The 18,862-nt window shown below is 43.2% G+C and overlaps 2 protein-coding genes across 2 annotated transcripts; both read left to right on the top strand.

Annotated features, from left to right (window-relative positions):
* The first annotated feature begins 8,913 nt into the window (after positions 1 to 8,913).
* LOC109773628 (uncharacterized) lies at positions 8,914 to 12,887 on the top strand. Its single transcript, XM_073497543.1, has 9 exons — positions 8,914 to 9,664; positions 10,857 to 10,920; positions 11,000 to 11,023; positions 11,135 to 11,257; positions 11,347 to 11,442; positions 11,570 to 11,833; positions 11,946 to 12,041; positions 12,672 to 12,765; positions 12,872 to 12,887. The coding sequence occupies exons 2-9, from the start codon at positions 10,863 to 10,865 to the stop codon at positions 12,885 to 12,887; spliced, it is 771 nt and encodes a 256-aa protein (XP_073353644.1). The 5' UTR covers positions 8,914 to 9,664; positions 10,857 to 10,862.
* A 2,387-nt stretch (positions 12,888 to 15,274) lies between these two features.
* On the top strand, positions 15,275 to 18,483 carry LOC120963294 (uncharacterized). Its single transcript, XM_040387903.2, has 2 exons — positions 15,275 to 17,579; positions 17,621 to 18,483. The coding sequence occupies exons 1-2, from the start codon at positions 15,275 to 15,277 to the stop codon at positions 18,481 to 18,483; spliced, it is 3,168 nt and encodes a 1,055-aa protein (XP_040243837.2).
* The last annotated feature ends 379 nt before the right edge of the window (positions 18,484 to 18,862 follow it).

Below are 18,862 nucleotides of genomic sequence, written 5' to 3'. Positions count from 1 at the left end.
TGGATCGGAGTAGATCAAGCCACGCCACGTAATCCACGTGAAACGTTGATATGTGCCAAACTTCACATTCGCATTCGGTCCGGTCTATAATGTTGACATGTTTGACTTTAAAAAACATGCACTACATTTTTGAATGAAAAGAGTATTTTAAATATGATATGAAAACTAGTGTCTCTTCGTTCGAGAAAGGCTCTTGTTTTTGTTAGAGAGGAGCTGATTCTGTTGGCTGTTTCTTATAACTAACAAAAGAGTCCGTGTATTGTAATTGATATAAAATTAATTTACCACTCAAACAACTTTTTGTAAGTAAAAATAGTAATGGCGGCGAGCCGAGAGGCACACGTGAGGAATGAGGCAGGATCGGGGAAGGAAGATTCAAGGGATGGAAAAATCGCGAGGGGGGTTAGAGCGTTCTTTTTCTTCTTTCTATTTAACGATGACACGATGGGTAATTTTCTTTAACTATAGAGGCAATTTCAGGTAATGAATAAGAAATGAAGAAGCACCCCTTACTTTAAGAATAGAAGAATATTAGTGGAAACAATTACGTGATATGTTCATGTGCATGGAGAACCGCCGTACCAAGTATTCGATTATCGGCCTGAAGATTGTTTGAATAGATCATTACATAGCCTCACACACAAAGCAGAGCAGCCGCTACTGTTAGGGCGAGATGGCCGCCTGCTGTCTCTTGCGCGCGCTTCTGTTGAGCCTTCTCGCCGCTTGTTGAAGCGCTGTGTTAGAATACGTTGTCTAGTTTTTCCATCAGTTCGGACTTTGAGAAACTTGACTAGCGCATCAGTTCAATATGGTATTAGAGCCACAAGGTCTCCGATCAAATCATGGCCAATGCACTATTTAATATTAAAAAAAGTTGTGATCTAATCTCGACCCCACGTCTAAGGTTTTCATGTACGTCCACAACCTAGACATGAGGAGGAGTGTTAATACGTTGCCTAGTCATTTCCATCACTTCGGACTTTTGAGAAATTTTGCTAGTGCATCGGTTCAATACATTGCCGCCGGCACAAAGATTCAATCGGGATTTTCTTTTTCTGTTTTTAAATTTCATCCGATCTCTTCCCTTTTCTAAGATCGCTCTTCCTTTATCCAATCTACTGTGCAAAAAACGAATCATTACTTTTGGATGGAAGAAAAATTTAATATGGATGAACGAAGCAAAAAACAGAGAAACACAACTTCTTTTATTATTAGTATAGATATAGATTTGATCTGGCGCAGTTTTTTTCTTCAAAAAGAATTAGTCAGGGTTACCTTAAGTCAAAATTTGAGGAAACATTGTCAGAGTACAAAGTAACTCCCCTCCCCGAAAAAACACTAAATGAGATATTTACCATAGAAAGTGGAAATAATGAAACATTGAATATTTTTATAAAAAAATATTGTAACCAAATTCCCGAGTAAAAGTCGAGAAGTAAATTCAATCTTGTTCCATCACCTCTCGCTTCATATGATAATATTAACCGAATGTTTCTATCTATAAAGTATTCATTTCTTTGTATTTGTACTCAATTACAAAGTGACGTGTGTCAATCATGAGCAGATACATAAAAATACTATAGTCTAGTTTTGTTTGTCAAAATACATCATTAGATATTTATTTATTTTGAAATTCACATCGTTATAACTTGTTTGGTTGATTCCAACAACAACTTCGAATAATCAACATCTATCAAGCAATATAATAGTAGTGTGTTATTCGGAAGAAATTTCATATTTTCATACGTCATGAGACGTTACATAAGACCTTATATTTCAGTATAATTTTAAATTACTGAAGAAACCCAAATAATAAGAGAGTGGCGATTTGGTGCTCGGGCTCAGCTGCACCCGAAATCCCGCTCGTCCGTTGCAGGCTTGGGATCCAAACAAATCCAGCTGGCGTGTCAGGTGTGAGCGCTAGTAAATCGCGGATACAGTTGAATACGGTACAAACAGTGGCAAAGACGTGGGGGCGAAGCGTATCAGCACGGCGGGCGGCGCGGCATCCCGCACTGGGCCGTGGACTAGGTCGTTACCTTTTCTATCTGGGCCATGGATCAGATAATGGGGCCAGGACGGTAGTCGACGTCTGAGTTGTCGGTCGGTCGGCGGTCTCCCTCCCTGGTTCATTCGGGAAACCCTCGCCGCCACCCTACCGGGGAGAAAAAACGAAACTTATCGAGCTGAGCCTGGTGATTGCGGCGGCGACCATGGTTGGCCGTCGGCAACTGGCGGATGGACGCTGCCGGTGTGGAGTTTCTGCATGATGCGGCCGACAGGTTAGTTTCGATAGATCTATACATTTGCTTTGGAGATTTGCTATGATAAGATAAATCAGTGGCGGAAGTATCCTGACGAACTAGCTTGTGTGCCAGCGAACGGGGCTGGGAATGTGAAGGCTGGTGATTCAAAAGTTGGGTCTGGTATGGCTCAGAAGATTGGCGAAGATGGCACTGCTCGAGCGCGAGAAGGTGCGCGGCGTCGATGAGATGCTTCTCCGACGAGGTCTGCTCAGTCTGCAGACAGAGTGAATCCAAAGGCCCCTGGCTGGAATAAGAGGTAAGAAGGAGAATCCGGCCGTGTTTTTTGTTTGTTTTCCGTGGATTATGTATGAATTTTCACATGAATTGTGCATCTTTCTCTTAAAATGGAAAAAATATTCACTGTAAGCAAAAATCTGGTAAATTGCATAGTGATTGTGCAAAATTAAGACTGAAAGTGTACATTTACAAAATTCAGGCCTTGACTGGGCAGTGCGCCACTGGACCAGACGCCATGCCCTTCCCCAATAAGCGCTCTCGAGCAGTCAATTCGCAAGTATGCAGAGCAACCTGACAAGAGTGTGATACAACCTAAGCTAGGTCTCAGCTTCGATTCATTGGGAGGCGTATGATTTCTATAATCTGTATTCTTAGGAGATCGATTTTGGAATAAGGTATGGCAAAGCAGACTAAATGCTCACAGGACAAAAAGCATGCATAAAATCGTTTGTGGTTGCTCGGTGAGTGTTGAACTTGGTGCAAAACTCTGAACAAATACAAAGAATGCAAATACAGCAAGCTGTGTTCTGACGAAAAATTGCTTTGTTGATGCTTGTCCTGTAGGGAAAATCTTAAGCAGAAAACAGTAGGTCGTGCAGATGCGAGTGCCCAGCTCTGATCAGGCTTCTGCGTGCATCGGACAACAGTTGGTACATGACGTGAAGGCCACAACCATTCCGTGTCGCTGATCATGGGAGAGAAAGTGCACTGGCCGTCTCATAAACACATCAATGTTTACACAAAGGATTTGATAAGGCAGATGAGGGAAAACAATGTGAACCTGGGGAAGGTGTACAACATAATTGGTAGTAGCTTCTTTGGGTCTGTTGAGAAGGTACCGTTCACAAAAAGAACTCTCGGGAATATATGTGGGAAGTTTAGCCGTGAACAAGCCGAGGACGATGTGCTGAAGACGCTTGAGGTGTTTGCTGACATCCATTCCAGCAACCCTGGTTTCACCTATGTGCTACTGGCCGGCAAGTCGAGCAAGGTGAAAAATCATATGTGGGCTAACGGAAGCAGCCGAATGCAGTACATGTTCTTTGGCGATGTGATAAAATTTGACACTACATACAGGAGAAACTTGTATGACATGCCATTTGGGTCATTTGTGGGAGTTAACAATCACTATCAAAGCATTATCCTAGCAGGGGTGTTGATGTGTGATGAGCAAGAAGAGAGCTTCGAATGGGTGTTTGCATAATTTTTGCGAATGATGGGCGGGCCTGCCCCAAAACAATACTCACAGGTCAGGTTCATCACGCCAGCTATGATATATTACCCGTCTAACTTTACAGGACAGTTCTACTAGGGGAAATGTTTATTTTACACTAATTATCTCGGCTGACAAAAATGATCTTTTTATTGCAGACCAATGCAAGGCAATGGAGGTGGCGATCAGCAAGGTTTATCCTGGCACTGTCCACCGGTGGTGCAAGTGGAATGTCCTGAAGAAGGCAAAGGAAATCTTTGGTCTGCTTTACACAAAGAAGAGTAATTTTCAGGCTGAATTTCACAAGGTTGTGAACCACATGTTAACTGAGGAAGAATTTGAAGCAGCTTGGGGGTTGTTGTTGGATACAATCTGAGGAATCACACATACATGACCCAAATATATGAAACCAGGAAAAAATGGGCAAAACCATACTTTAAAGGTGTGTTTTGTGTGAAAATGACAAGCACTCAACATAGTGAGAGCGCAAACCACATGCTGAAGACGTACATGCCCCCTGCAAGCCCAATGCTTGTTTTTGGGGAGTACATGAGGTTAAAGTTTGACTGTGAGCGTGATGAGAGCTACAAGGAGAAGAGGACCATGATTGTAAGTTCTTTATTTCCTTTTTAAATTCCTGTTGATAACATTTATGAGTGCTTCGTTTATGTCCTTCACATAGGAATATTCCAAGTTGGCTGATGCACAGATATGGCATGGTGGTGCCCTGAGGCGGACTAACCTTACAATAGAGCGGCAAGAGATAAGTGGAGCAGGGTTGAGTACGAGGTGACCATAAACAAAGACAAATCAATATTCACTTGTCTGATCACACTGGATGCTATGCAGCCATATCTTGAGGGTAAGCTAACCTGACCCTTTACATGTCTTCATGGAAACTATTTGGAAAATCTGTAGTTGCGAATGCGAACACTTTCTTTGGTGTGTAGGTGATGGAAATTCTTCATCGGGAGGAGATCCCTAAGCACCATATCCTAAAGCGATGGACGAGAGACGCAAGGGATATACTTCCACGACACCTGGTTCAGTACCAGAAGGACAATTCAGTGAACTTGTCGTTCACGTGCAGGTACGTGACGTTGTACTTCAAAGCCATGGAAGTCGTTCAGATGGGGGACGCAAGTGCCGCATGTTATGACCACATGCATGCAGGTCTCGAGGCTCTGCTACTGAATGGAGCACCACTGGCAGAAAAGAGGGATGGTCTGACTTTTGAGGATCGCTCGTGGAAGGCGACGCTGACCAGTGCCATAGTGCTGGGACATTCTGTTAGTGTGAATGCCCCACAAGGTCTTGCAGGCCCGGACAAGCATAGAGGTGCCGGAAGGCCGACAAACAACAGGGAGAAGGCCCCATACAAAGGTCTAACTAAACGAAACCAAATTCTGCAGCATTTGTCATCGCGAAGGCCACAAAAGGACCACGTGCCCGGAGAGAGGGGACGCACCGAAAAAGCCACGAAAACCCAGGAAATGCAAGAATTGAGGGATAGAAGGACATCGACGAAATACCTGCAAGCGGGCACTTGGTTTTGCCGATAACTCAGCCATATGTTTTTCAGTCTGTAACATGTGTTGTCGTTCTAAACGGGGGGTTTTCTAGTGTGTTTCAGTTGAGCACTGAAACTCAAAGAGCATGAATTATGTTTACAGGGCCGTGTGTCATACTGTGTCTAAGAGCATGAATTATGTTTATGGTTGTCTGAACTTCGATGAATTAATGGTTTTGCTTGTTGTTTCGCTGCATCTCTCGGTTAAATAAATTACAAGCTTTGAGCACGCTGCAGAGGGGTCATCCTTCTGCAGTAAGCACGCTGGAACTCAAAGAAACGGCACAGCCGTGCCTGAAAAAAAGAAGATGAAGAGAGATTAATCAGATCTGAGCTGAACCACTGCTCGTTAGCTGAGAATGTGGAAAGCAAGAAAAAAAATTCAGATCTACTTACATCGTAACGGATGCACTTGTAGAAACACTCACGAGCCTGCCGGCCAGACCTTGCAATGTTGGTCTCGATTACCGTAGAGTGGACAATTTATGGCGTGTGACGCTGATGACGTTTGGAGGGATCGTCAGCCGAGCATGGCTCAGGTCGGCTCAGAAACTGTACCGAGCCATCCTTCAACGATCCGTCCCGCAGTGACAGTGCGACTCTCCGTCGCAATGAATGCAGCGTCGCCGGACGAAAATCAGCATATACGGTCGGGGAATACAGTAAGGCGCACGGATCCACGCATGAACCATCGGTCTTGATTTCGGGATTAGCTGAGCCCGAGCTCAGAAACAGATTTTCGCAATCTCTACTCCTAATGGAGCAGTTGGTGAATAGTCCGCGCGGTTTATTTTCGCTGGTTTATTTTCGTCATCCCCCAACCACCGTTTTTTTTCGTCATCATCCCATCTGTGCCAAAAAACCTTTGCCAAAAAAACCCGCTCGCCCAGAGCAGATCGATCTCCGCCGCCGACCAGACCTTCGAACGCCCGATCTCACCCCATCGCACGCCCAATCCACCCCTACTCCCCCTCCCCGGCTGATCCATTCCGGTGCCGCGGCCGATCCACCACTACGCCCCTCCATGGCCGATCCACCCCTACGCCCCCTCCGCGGCCGATCCAAACCTTCGCCGCCGCGCTTGCAGGAGGCAGCTATCACGACCCCGATCCGATGGCGACCCCCTTCTGGACACGCACAGGGTCTCGACAGGCGCTGCTCCCCTTTCAGTAGTAAGTAATGCAAGTTCATACACAATAGTTATTACACAAGGTCATACAGAAAATCATATCAGGAGTCGGCGACTTGAAGGACGTGGACTGGGAGACCGAGACGCTCAGGATCGGCCGGCGATCTGCTTCTGGACGCGCCCAGAATCCAACTTCTGCTGTACAGTTTCCTTTGTTCAAGCCATCCTCCCACACCACCCGCCCTCTTGAGATGGTCACCTCTACCATTCCCTACACCAATCAGACAGAAACATCCACAGGTTGGATATCGAGTATTATGTCGGATTAACAGTTGTGAGTTGTGGGGAGCCAACCTTTCCTTTTCTGCCGTCGTACACGTTCGTGTCGGACCTCGAATGGTGTGTGCGCGTGCCCATCGCGAAGCTCCTCCGGGGTTCAGGATGATGATGTCTGCATCAGATCCCTCGAGGATTGCTCCTTTGCCAGGGTATATGTTGAAGATCTTGGCACTGAGAAGATTAGAGAGTAGTATGCATCATTATACTTTAAAACTGTTTGCTTCTTGTGTTGTTTTTCTGATTTTGTTTTGATGTAGCTATAGAATTTCTGCACTACCATTCTGTGCTTGTCACTCTCACATAATCGGTGAATGAAGTCAGAAAACAGAAATACCGGCAATGGAACCAACTTAGTACCCATCACGAAAAACAACATTTGAAATCAAAACTTACCACCATGCTATCCCAAATTATATGCATCCTTTCTTCAATACCTGGGATCAAGTAATGAAAAGAGAGATGCCTTAGCCAGCTTCCATTTGCAATGACACAACACAGTTTCCTTTGTTCAAGCCCTATGGCTTACCATTTACGCCATTGGGAATCTTCGTGAGTGGAATTGAAGGTGCAATGATCAGTTCCCACAAGCTGCATAGGAACAAAGAATAGTTCGGTGCTTATTCAAGGGATGTTTCCGTCTCCATAGTAGACAATATACAAACAATATTTTCAGAAAATAATTTACTGTTGTCCAAAGCTGATGAAATATTTATTTCTCGCATGTATTCATTGGCCAATTTCTCAGATTAGGAATTCAGATAAGCATCAATTTGGCTCAAGGTAATACACCCTACTTTGCATAATAAATCATATTTGGCTATTTTGAATGTAGCCGGGATGTTGAAAAGTTGAAGTTCTTCTAGCTTGCTCTCAAATATTAGCGGCCACGTGCGCGTGCTGATGTAGAACCATCAAATGTCTCACTTAGATATCTTCTGAAAGATCTTGTGTTGATAATCTTTGAGCAAAGAAGTGTGTAACTGCATGAAACTGCTATTTTGATGCAATACTATGTCTGATAATAGCTTATCTTCTAGCATTCCCTGTAAATTTTGTGCTGACCAATATTTTACTAAACTAATTTGTACAATTCAATAAATTGTAGTTGAGGCTGCAAAGGTACAAAGTGAATGGAAAATATATTCTCCTTGACCATCCTACCATATCCACTGAATGGATCTAACTTCTACTTTATTGTTTTTATGTATCCCAACACTACAGTATCCTTCGGAAGGCAGATTTATAGTTGATGGTATGGCTAGCATCCAAGGTGAGACACCAACCTCAATGCTCTAATTTTGTGTGAACTACCAGCTTCCCATGTTATGTGGTTACTCTAGAATGTTTTATTCATGACTAGCAAATCCTTGCAGCCAGTAGTCTAGGAAAGTAGCCAGATCGATGTTACTATATGTGGTTTGACGTGTGTCTCTGTAATAATCTAGCTGCTAGCATACCCACTTGATTATTTCATTCACACACACACACATGGTATGTTCATTCATTATGTTGCGTCAATGGTAAGCAGTTTGGGTTCAATAGCCATGACTGAACAAACATGTTCATCCAACCAGACTATTTTGGATCTTCAATCAAATTTGAGGCTTCCAGGAAGGTAACGAATTATGTAAGCCAATTAAAATCGGTATCCATTGATTCCTCTTAACTTGTTTTTTGTATATCATTGGGATCTCATAGAGGTTGATGGAACATACAATTAACTCTTGGTTTGTTAGTAAAGGAGTGCTGATCCTATTTATTTCTACCGAGAACAACGAACAAGTTACATCATGTGACCATTCTTTATTATATTTTTTGTAAATTGATCTGGTTCTTTCTATATGTGTGTACAATGTTCTCCTTGAGGAGCGAGTAAGCGAAGCACATCAGCGGTGCGATACTCTAAACTCCCACTAAATTGCATAGTTAATGATTCAAATTTAGCATGTCATAATATGTCCAATTACTTTCAACTAATTTTATTCGTATATGGTGATCTGTTGTAATGTACAGAAGATATTTCATATATATCATGACTACTTTTTAATGTTTGCTTACCGTTTTTGTAGGGCACCAGTTTCTTCTATCACTTGCAATAATTTCTTAGGTAATTTTCTGGACCAGATTTTTGGGATTAATAACACCAGTCAGTTAATATGTTACTGAAACAGTTGGTACCTCATCTGCTTTTGTGGGGGCTTAGTCTTGTTCTAAAAAAATACCAATACCCACATCAAAAAATATTCAAATGTTCTGGGGTGTATAATAAATGTGTCGTGTTTTAGAACTGTATTGCAGCCATACTTGAAAAGCCATTTCTGCATGTCAATACAACCTGCGTTTCAGACATACTTGAAAAAACACCACACACACATGTCAATATCAGGGCCTCAATTAGGAAACTGGTACATACGGTTCAAATTATTTGTCCATACAGTTCAAATTATTTACCGTCTCTATCTTCTAGAAAAAGCACAAGGGTTCACAATGCATAAATCAGCTTACTTTCAGTGATGATCAAGACTCCCAAATTGCATTTCTTTTCATGGTGAAAAGATGCATTTCTTTATTATATTTTTTGTAAATTGATCTGGTTCTTTCTATATGTGTGTACAATGTTCTCCTTGAGGAGCGAGTAAGCGAAGCACATCAGCGGTGCGATACTCTAAACTCCCACTAAATTGCATAGTTAATGATTCAAATTTAGCATGTCATAATATGTCCAATTACTTTCAACTAATTTTATTCGTATATGGTGATCTGTTGTAATGTACAGAAGATATTTCATATATATCATGACTACTTTTTAATGTTTGCTTACCGTTTTTGTAGGGCACCAGTTTCTGCTATCACTTGCAATAATTTCTTATGTAATTTTCTGGACCAGATTTTCGGGATTAATAACACCAGTCAGTTAATATGTTACTGAAACTGTTGGTACCTCATTTGCTTTTGTGGGGGCTTAGTCTTGTTCTAAAAAATACCAATACCCACATCAAAAAATATTCAAATGTTCTGGGGGTTTTCTCATGCCATGCTTGGTCTGTAACTAAATCTGGAAAATTCATTGGATGTTCCGCAAGTGTGCAACCGAACTTGTATGACTCACATACAAACAAATTATTCATAATGAAAATAGAATCATTGTATGTGTTTTAGGAATTATGTCATACTTATGTAGAAAGGATGGCTTCTTCTACCATATAAAGAAGTCATGATGGTAAAAAATACTAGGCAGTCTCCATGTCTAAAAGGTTGGAATGTTGAGATATTAGGAAGCGTGTACAAAAGATTATTAGAAACTAGCGGTGGCTCAAATGTGCTCCCCACGGAATAGCGACATGGACTCCAGATTTCTATGATCTGTTTGTATTTGAATTAAGAAAAAAGTAATATAATAAAAATTGTTATATGTCTTGATAAAAGTTTATAGAAATATGGACAACAATGCAGGCACATCACCACCACCACCACCACCACACACATGGATGGCTAATACAACCCTTCTAACCATTGAACTACCGGTTGAGTTCAGTAACATTTTTTTAGTTGTCAATAACATATTATTGTGTTTGATGGTCTGATAGTCAATTAAAAAGATGTGTGTTAGCTGATACGTGCATAGTTCTTGGTTATTTTAACTCTGTGAGAAGCATCTTGATTTTTTTAAAGCCCGTAGCAACGCACATGTTTAGTTGTTGTACATGTTTGCATAACTGATTGTGCTGCTTTTACTTACTTTGATTGCTTGGTTGTGTGGCTTGTTCTGCTTACTTTGCACTGCCAAGAAGCAGCCTGTCCAATAAGCATAGTCTCCAAGTTGTCTCCAAGTTCCCGAACGAAAGTGCATGAAACATAACAATTAAGAATCAGTCTGTTTACATAAAACCTCCCAATACAGAGGCCAGGAGTTGGATCCTGGGCGCGTCCAGAAGGGGATAACAAAATAAATGATTGACGGTAGACAACTTCAGTATGAAACATAACAAAATAAGATCATTAAGATGCTAGACAACTTCAGTTCACAAGCCATTGTTAATAGTATGAAATCTTTGCCCGTAGGTAAGTATGGGGAATCCACAAAGCAAATCTGCGGAACATACAACAGCGCCAGGTGTACCTAGAGGTAAATCTTTGACTAAAAAACTTGCCGCACATGTCAAGCTATATCCCGATTGTGATTTCCTTAAATGACGTTGTTTCAGATAATTTATTTTGGACAAATGATGGTGAGAACAACCTGAGTACCCCATTTATGACAGTTGGATTGTCAATTTACCATGATTTAATACTATTTGTTTATCAAATTGATCTCGCTTACTTGTATGAATGACACTCAGATGGGCTGACACTTGAACCGTCTGGACAACCGGTTCTTCCAGATAATGAACTTGTGGGTACTGAAGGTGTAGGATATCAGATGGCTGGGACAAACGTTGTTGATAATCACCCTATTAGTCCAGGTATGAGGCTGTGCGGATAGAGTACTCATCATTTTATTCTCTTAAGTTCGTGACTTCAATCCCAGTTACTTATATGAACCATGCTCCAGGCCACTCGATACCTGAACAGACCGCAGACCCGGTTGTTCCCCAACCCACTGATGGTGATATCACATGTGTTCAGCGGCCTCCCGATCTGAACTCAGGTGAGCAAAAAACATATTGAAAAGGAGACCCGGCAATCTCGGTTATTTATCATGCTTATAGAGGTTGTGTTGCAGACATTCAAGAACAGTCTAAGAACAATAACATTTAGCTTTTGTTTTGTTCCAGATGTTCTTGATGTGTCTCCTATTGATGGAGGAATACACCTGTACACTATGTCAACTGCTCAAGATTTATCCCAAACCATTTCAACATCCGAGCACATGACTACAGGATCTTTCGAGAATGTCACCAAACAAACTAAAAAAGGTATCTTATCTGATGAACAAAGGGATCAGATAAACGCCAAGAGGCGAGCTAATTATCGGCGGAAGAAAGAGGAGGAAGCAAAGAAACTTGAGCATGAAAGTCAAGCTTACCTTTCAACATCTGGTATAATTGTTTGATTTTTAATGAAAACAATGTGCATTCCTGCTTTGACTACTCTCACAGCTTGCTGCATCTATTATTAGACCGTCTATTTACTTGTATGAACCACTTTCAGATCAGTCCATCACTGAACAGACAGCAGTTGTTGTTGTTCCTCAACCCACTGATGGTGATGTCACATGTGTACCGCGGCCTTCCGAACTGAACTCAGGTTAGTATAGAACATAATCAGTACTCTCTACTCTTCGGATAGCACTAAACTGACCCGTTGTGACCACTATCGGTTATTTTTACATCAAGCGGGCAGCCCGGCAACCTCATCAACGTTTGTGTCTCTCAGTTGTCTCACTAACGAGTTAGCCGCAACCGTAGCACAAAGTGTAAACGGTATTACAAGATTCGTGTTTCGTTGTGAACCGTATCTATCTTATAGAGGTTGTGTTGCAGATGTTCATTAACATACTAAGTACATTATCATTTTGGTTTGGTTTTGTTCCAGAGGCTCTAGATTTGACTCATATGTATGGAGGAAATCACGTAAACATCAATGCAACTCCTCAAGTTTACCACAATCCGGTTCAACATCCAAGCACATGACTACAGGATCTGTCGTGCGTGTCTGCAAACCATCTAAGAAAGTTATCTTGTCTGATAAAAAAGGGAGCAGATAAACGCCAAGAGGCGAGCTGCTTATCGGAGGAAAAAAGAGGAGGAAGCATAAAAAGTACAGCATGGAAGTCAACCTGACCTTTCAATATCTGGTATGATTGTTTGATTTTAAATCAAAACAACGTACATTCCTGCATTCACTACTCTCACACCTTCATGCATCTATTACTAGATGACAAGAAAGAGCTAATAAATGTGCGGAGGCGGGCAACGTATCTTAAGAACAAGGAAAATGCTGACATTAACAAGGAACAGATGAAAGCTCCGTTGGTAGATGGTTATCGAAGAAAATATGATGACGCCGCCGGCAAGCATCTCCATCAAAATATGCCTGCCGTTGACATGTCGGGTACGACTATTTCTATATTACAGGCCAAACGTCTATTGAATATACTCCCTTTATTCATAACAGTATGATTATTATCTGAGAATCCGTGAGTATGACACCTGCAACCATATTGCAGGTATGCAAAATGTTCCACGGAGCGCTCTCGGTGATATCACTAATGGGGTACAAGCTCACCCGATGCTCCTTGACGACAAAAATAGCCAGATCAAGGCTCAAGGGCGAGCTACCGTGAAGCACAAAGATGATAACCTTCCTGCCCTTACAATATCAGGTTAGAATGCTTTTTGATTCAGCTGCCTCTTGATAGTATATATATTCCTAATGTTTCTGGATACAAGTGTTTAATAAGTTATCTTGGAAAACAAGCTTATCAAACTCATTTTTTTATCGTCCTCTCGTTTGACTTTTGATTAGACATTAATACCTTGTGAAAATGGACGGAAGGAGTCAGCTGATATGACCTGCATAATATGCTGGTACCTTTTGTATCAATGATCAATTAATGCAGTACTGATTAGCGTTTTACACTGTTGTATAACCAGCCGACCCAAATAGGTCCAGCTATACGTCATTGTCACAAGATGAGGCGGTATTGCCTCATACCAATACAATCAGTATAGATGTCATTCATGATAACCAACTACCTAGGAAGCAGCGTGGTAAGCAACGCAGAACTTGCTTAACTCCTGATCAAATGGAGCAAACAAACGCACGGAGGCGAGCAACATATCAGAAACATCTAGAGCACGGAACTATCGATCTTGAAGAAAAAAATACCACGCTGCGAGAATGGAGGGCATGCAGCAAAGAGAAAGGGGGGTTAAGTGCAAAAAGAAAGGCAACTTATGCGGCAAAGAAGCACACCCCATGCAAAGAATCCCTCGCACTCCCACGTCCAGACCTAGCAAACTTATCCCGCGCAACACCCCTCTCTCGGGCCGCCGAAGGTGATTCATCTGATGGCGACCCGACGACAATCATGACGAATTTCATTGTTGGTACCAATGGTATGATAATTCTATTGTCACCTTGTTGTGCTCATTCTCACCAACCCTCATCTGACATGACGTTGTCTATTGTCACATTCGCCATGGAGATAATGCAGACGAAATCGATGGGTTCCGAGACTGCATCACGGGCGATGAGACGACACCATCCGACTTTATGGATGAGGAGTACTACATGTTTCGCGACGAAGGTATGGTCAACTATAATCTATGAATTTGTGGGGCTTTATCATAATTATAGTTAGTAGTTAATAATGTTTTGAACATCATGTTTCAACAAATGCACGTAGGATACGATAATGACACCTTGGAGGATGAAGAGGAAGTGATCATGTCGTCTGCTATACCTAGCGAGGTTGATCCATTAGACTTTGTCTACACAAACATCCCAGACACGACTCACATCCTGAAGCTCGACGCAAACTGCAAACACTGCAAAGCAAAAAAAAATGTGTCTGAGACTGACGGCTTCTGCTGTCGCAATGGCCAGATCGAACTTAAACAACCTGAGCCAATCCCAGAGCTGATGAGGCTATGGTCAAGCATGGATGCAGATTCTAGACATTTTCGGGAAAACATACGCTTCTTCAACGGGCATTTCGCCTTCACAACCCTTGGCGTCAGCCTTGATGAGAACTACACAAACATGAAGTCTGGGGTGTACACATTCCGGGCACACGGCACCATCTACCACAATGTGCATTCGTTCGGGCCTAGCTCCCGTCCTGAGCATCTGCAGTTATACTTCTATGATGATGACCCAACCATCACTCATTGTAAGGCGGCCACCAAGCAATTAGACCAAGATGTCGTGAAGAAGTTAGTAGACATACTCAAAGAAAACCCGTACTCCCAGCAATTTAGGAGTTTGGGTGCACACAAGGACAACCTCGATGATTACAGGATAGACCTAAACACCGATAAAAGGCTTGACCAAAGAAGATATAACAGACCGTTGTCATCTGAGGTCGCTGCAATTTGGGTTGAGGGCAACGACCTAGCAAAAAGGTTTGACCGGAGGATAACACTTTGTGGTAATAACAACGAAAGGCACAGTATACGTGTGACCTCCGGAGCATATGACCCTTTGTCTTATCCCCTATTCTATCCAAGGGGAGAACTAGGTTGGCATCCGAAGCTACCTAAACGTAATGTTCCTTTGGAGGTTGTACTAAATCCTCAACTGGCCCATGATGATGATGAGGATGCAGGTATGCCGTCTGCGTCCCATTTTGCTAGAAATAATATTTTGTTTGTCGATTATATCCTCATTGTGATGGTACTCAATCATGTGCAGAGGGCAACAGTAGGTTGTGCGTCTCTGTCAGAGACTACTACTGTTACATGCTGCAGACACGGCCTGCGATCTTTAATCCCATACTATGTGGAGCACGCCTCTTGCAGCAATGGGCCGTCGACATGTACGTCAAGATTGAAAGTTGTCGGTTAAGGTGGTACAGGAAGAACCAGACGCAGATTCGTGTCGACTTGTATAAAGGAGTTGTTGATGCGATCACATCGGGGGAGACACGAGCAAGCGCTGTTGGGGTAAGAATAGTTCTCCCTGGAACATACCCTGGTGGCGACCGCGACATGAAGAAGAGGCATATGGATGCCATGGCAATTGTACATACATACGGGAAGCCTGACATCTTCTTGACCATGACTTGCAATCCAAAATGGGAAGAGATAACGAATGAGTTGCTGCCTGGTCAGACGGCGCAAGACCGACCTGATATTGTGGCTCGCGTGTTCTTTGGCAAACTAGAGGCTATGAAGGACATGTTGTTCAAGAAGCACATCCTGGGTGTTGTTGTCGCATATGTATATGTTGTCGAGTTTCAAAAAAGGGGCCTCCCACACGCACATTTTCTGTTGATCATGGACTCAACATATAAGCTTATCATCCCCGAGCAGTATGACCGACTCATTTCCGCAGAGCTCCCAGACAAGCATAAGTATCTGGAATTGTATGCAATGGTAGTAAAACATATGATGCACGGACCATGCGGTGCTCTAAACCCGAAGAATGTTTGCATGCAAGAAAACGGATGCAAGTGCAGATACCCGCGGTCGTTCAATGAAAACACAGCACAGGGGAAGGACTCGTACCCAGTTTATCGACGTAGAGACGATGGTAGGCATGCTAAGGTCCGAGGGAAGATGTTGGACAACAGATGGGTTGTGCCTTATAACCCATACCTTCTGCGGATGTTCAATTGCCACATCAACGTTGAGGTCTACTCGAGCATAAAGGCCGTCAAATATCTTTACAAGTACATTTACAAGGGCCATGATAAGGCTTCTTTCAGCATCGACCAGCCCGACGCCGATGGTAACATTGATGAGATCAAGAGATACGTTGACGCAAGGTGGATCACCCCTCCGGAGGCTATGTGGAGGATATTTGGCTTTCCACTTTGCGCCAACTACCCTCCTGTCTTGCAGTTGCCTCTTCATCTCCCGAATATGCACAGGGTCGCATTCAATGCCCAGGCTGACTTGAAAAATGTTGTCGCCTCAGAAAATATTTCAAAATCCATGTTAACGGAGTATTTCAAGGCTAACCAGGAACACCCTCGGGCTAGAAATATATTGTACAAGGATTTTCCCGGAAGCTTCACGTGGCAGAAGAAAAAGAAGTTTTGGAAGCCGCGGGTCGAGCGTTTTCAAATAGGTCGCATCGTGTCTGCCAATCCTGCCGAGGGGGGCCGATACTATATGCGTGTGTTGCTAAACCATGTTACGGGCAAAACATCCTTTGACGACTTGCTCACCGTGGACGGCGTGCTATGTGGGAGCTTTAGAGAGGCTGCTGAAAGGTTGGGACTCATCGAGGCAGACAACACGCTCGACGACTGTCTTACTGAGGCTGAGCAGTGGGCGATGCCATGTTCTCTTAGGAGGCTCTTCGCAACCATCTTGGTGCACTGCGAGCCAGGCGACGTGCGTGGTTTATGGGATAGGCACCTCGAGCCTATGTCAGATGACTATCGTCGATCACGCACGTCCCCTGACGAGGTGGAGCAGATGGTGTTGCTAGACATTAGGGGTATGTTGCAGTCCATGGGTAAAGATATTGTTGATTTCACTCTTCCAAGCATAGATGATGCGTTTGACCCAACCGAGGGCGAGGCAAGAGAGGTCATCGAGGAAACAACCGTTGAGTTTGACATGGATGACACTAAGTTGGTATCTTCGCTGAACTTGGAGCAAAGGGCCGCATACGACGAGATACTAACGGCTGTTGAACGCGGTGATGGGGGTGTATTCTTTGTTGATGGCCCTGGAGGTACATGGAAGACCTTCCTATACAGGGCGATGCTTGCCAAGGTGAGGAGCCAAGGCAAGATTGGTATCGCTACCGCGACGTCGGGCGTCGCCGCTTCTATCATGCCTGGCGGCAGGACTGCCCACTCGAGGTTCAAGATCCCATTGAGTTGCGATGATGGAGCCTCGTGCAGCTTCACCAAGCAGAGTGGGACCGCCAAGCTCCTAAGGATGGCCTCATTGATAATATGGGACGAGGCCAGCATGACGAAGCGACAAGCGGTAGAGGCATTGGACAACAGCATGCGCGACATCATGGGAATACGTGACCGACCCTTTGGAGGAAAGACTGTTGTTTTTGGTGGGGACTTTCGGCAGGTGCTTCCGGTCGTCAGAAGGGGGTCGCGGGGCCAGATAATTGATGCAACCCTCCGAAGTTCTCATCTGTGGAAGTGTATGCGGCAGCTTCGGCTCATAATGACACGTGGTTTGCAGATTACTTGCTAAGGGTCGGCAATGGCACTGAGGATGTAGATGATCAAGGCAACATACTACTCCCTGAAGATATTTGTCTGCCGTCTACAGGCGAGGTTGACGACCTGGATAAACTTATTGACCACGTGTTTCCGAGTCTAGACGACAATATGTCTGATTCCAATTACATGACATCTCGAGCAATCCTTTCCACGACAAACGACAATGTCAACAAGATAAACATCCGCATGATAGACCGTTTTCATGGAGATGAAGTAATCTACCATAGCTTTGACATTGCAGAGGACGACCCATATGGCTACTACGCTCAGGAGTTTCTTAATGGATTGACTCCTAATGGTCTTCCTCCGCATGCACTCAAGCTAAAGTTGAACTGCCCTGTCATACTTCTAAGGAACATTGATCCAGCTAATGGACTGTGTAACGGCACTAGGCTTGTTGTAAGAGGTTTTGAGAGGAACACCATTGATGCAGAAATCGTGATTGGTCAACACGCTGGCAGGAGGGTCTTCCTTCCTCGAATACCTCTTTGCCCATCTGAAAATGACATGTTTCCGTTCAAGTTTAAGAGAAAGCAATTTCCTATAAGGCTTAGCTTTGCTATGACCATTAACAAGGCTCAAGGGCAGACCATACCGATAGTTGGTGTCTACCTACCCAATCCCGTGTTCTCTCATGGTCAGCTCTATGTTGCTTTGTCTCGAGCCACCGCAAAGAGAAACATAAAGATACTCATTCAGAAGGAGAAGCCAAAGGAGAAGGCCAACAAGCTAAAGGACAATCCAAAGAAGCGAAAAAGACCGACTGTGTCCTTACTGACCTCGATGAAGAACATCGTCTACAAGGAAGTCCTTACAGGCTGAAGTTCGGTCTTAATAGACTAGCAGGTTTAGTAATGACAGAGCATTTACTCTTGCGATGGTCAAGATATGCTGAATTTCCTTTCTTTTACATATATTTTTTTATTTGGTATTTTTATATTTGGATGTATACAACATCATCGCTGATATAGATTTTCTACAAGCGTACTTTTTCATGTGTAATATGTGATTCAGATATAGTGATTGGCAGGATAAAGACCTGGAACATCCAATGGAACTATTGTATTACGGCAAATTAACATATTTGTTCTTATTATTTTGGTATTTTGATAGTATGTTTGAATGTAAGTTTATGGACGTCCTTATGATCCTCTACAATCATCTGCTAGGTCAGAACTATAATATTCTGATTGGTCTGAAT

This window comes from Aegilops tauschii, chromosome 4 (assembly GCF_002575655.3).
Source record: "Aegilops tauschii subsp. strangulata cultivar AL8/78 chromosome 4, Aet v6.0, whole genome shotgun sequence".
Classification (NCBI taxonomy): domain Eukaryota; kingdom Viridiplantae; phylum Streptophyta; class Magnoliopsida; order Poales; family Poaceae; genus Aegilops; species Aegilops tauschii.
The sequence above is the reverse complement of the archived record's forward strand: the minus strand, read 5'-3'. Positions and strand labels throughout refer to the sequence as shown.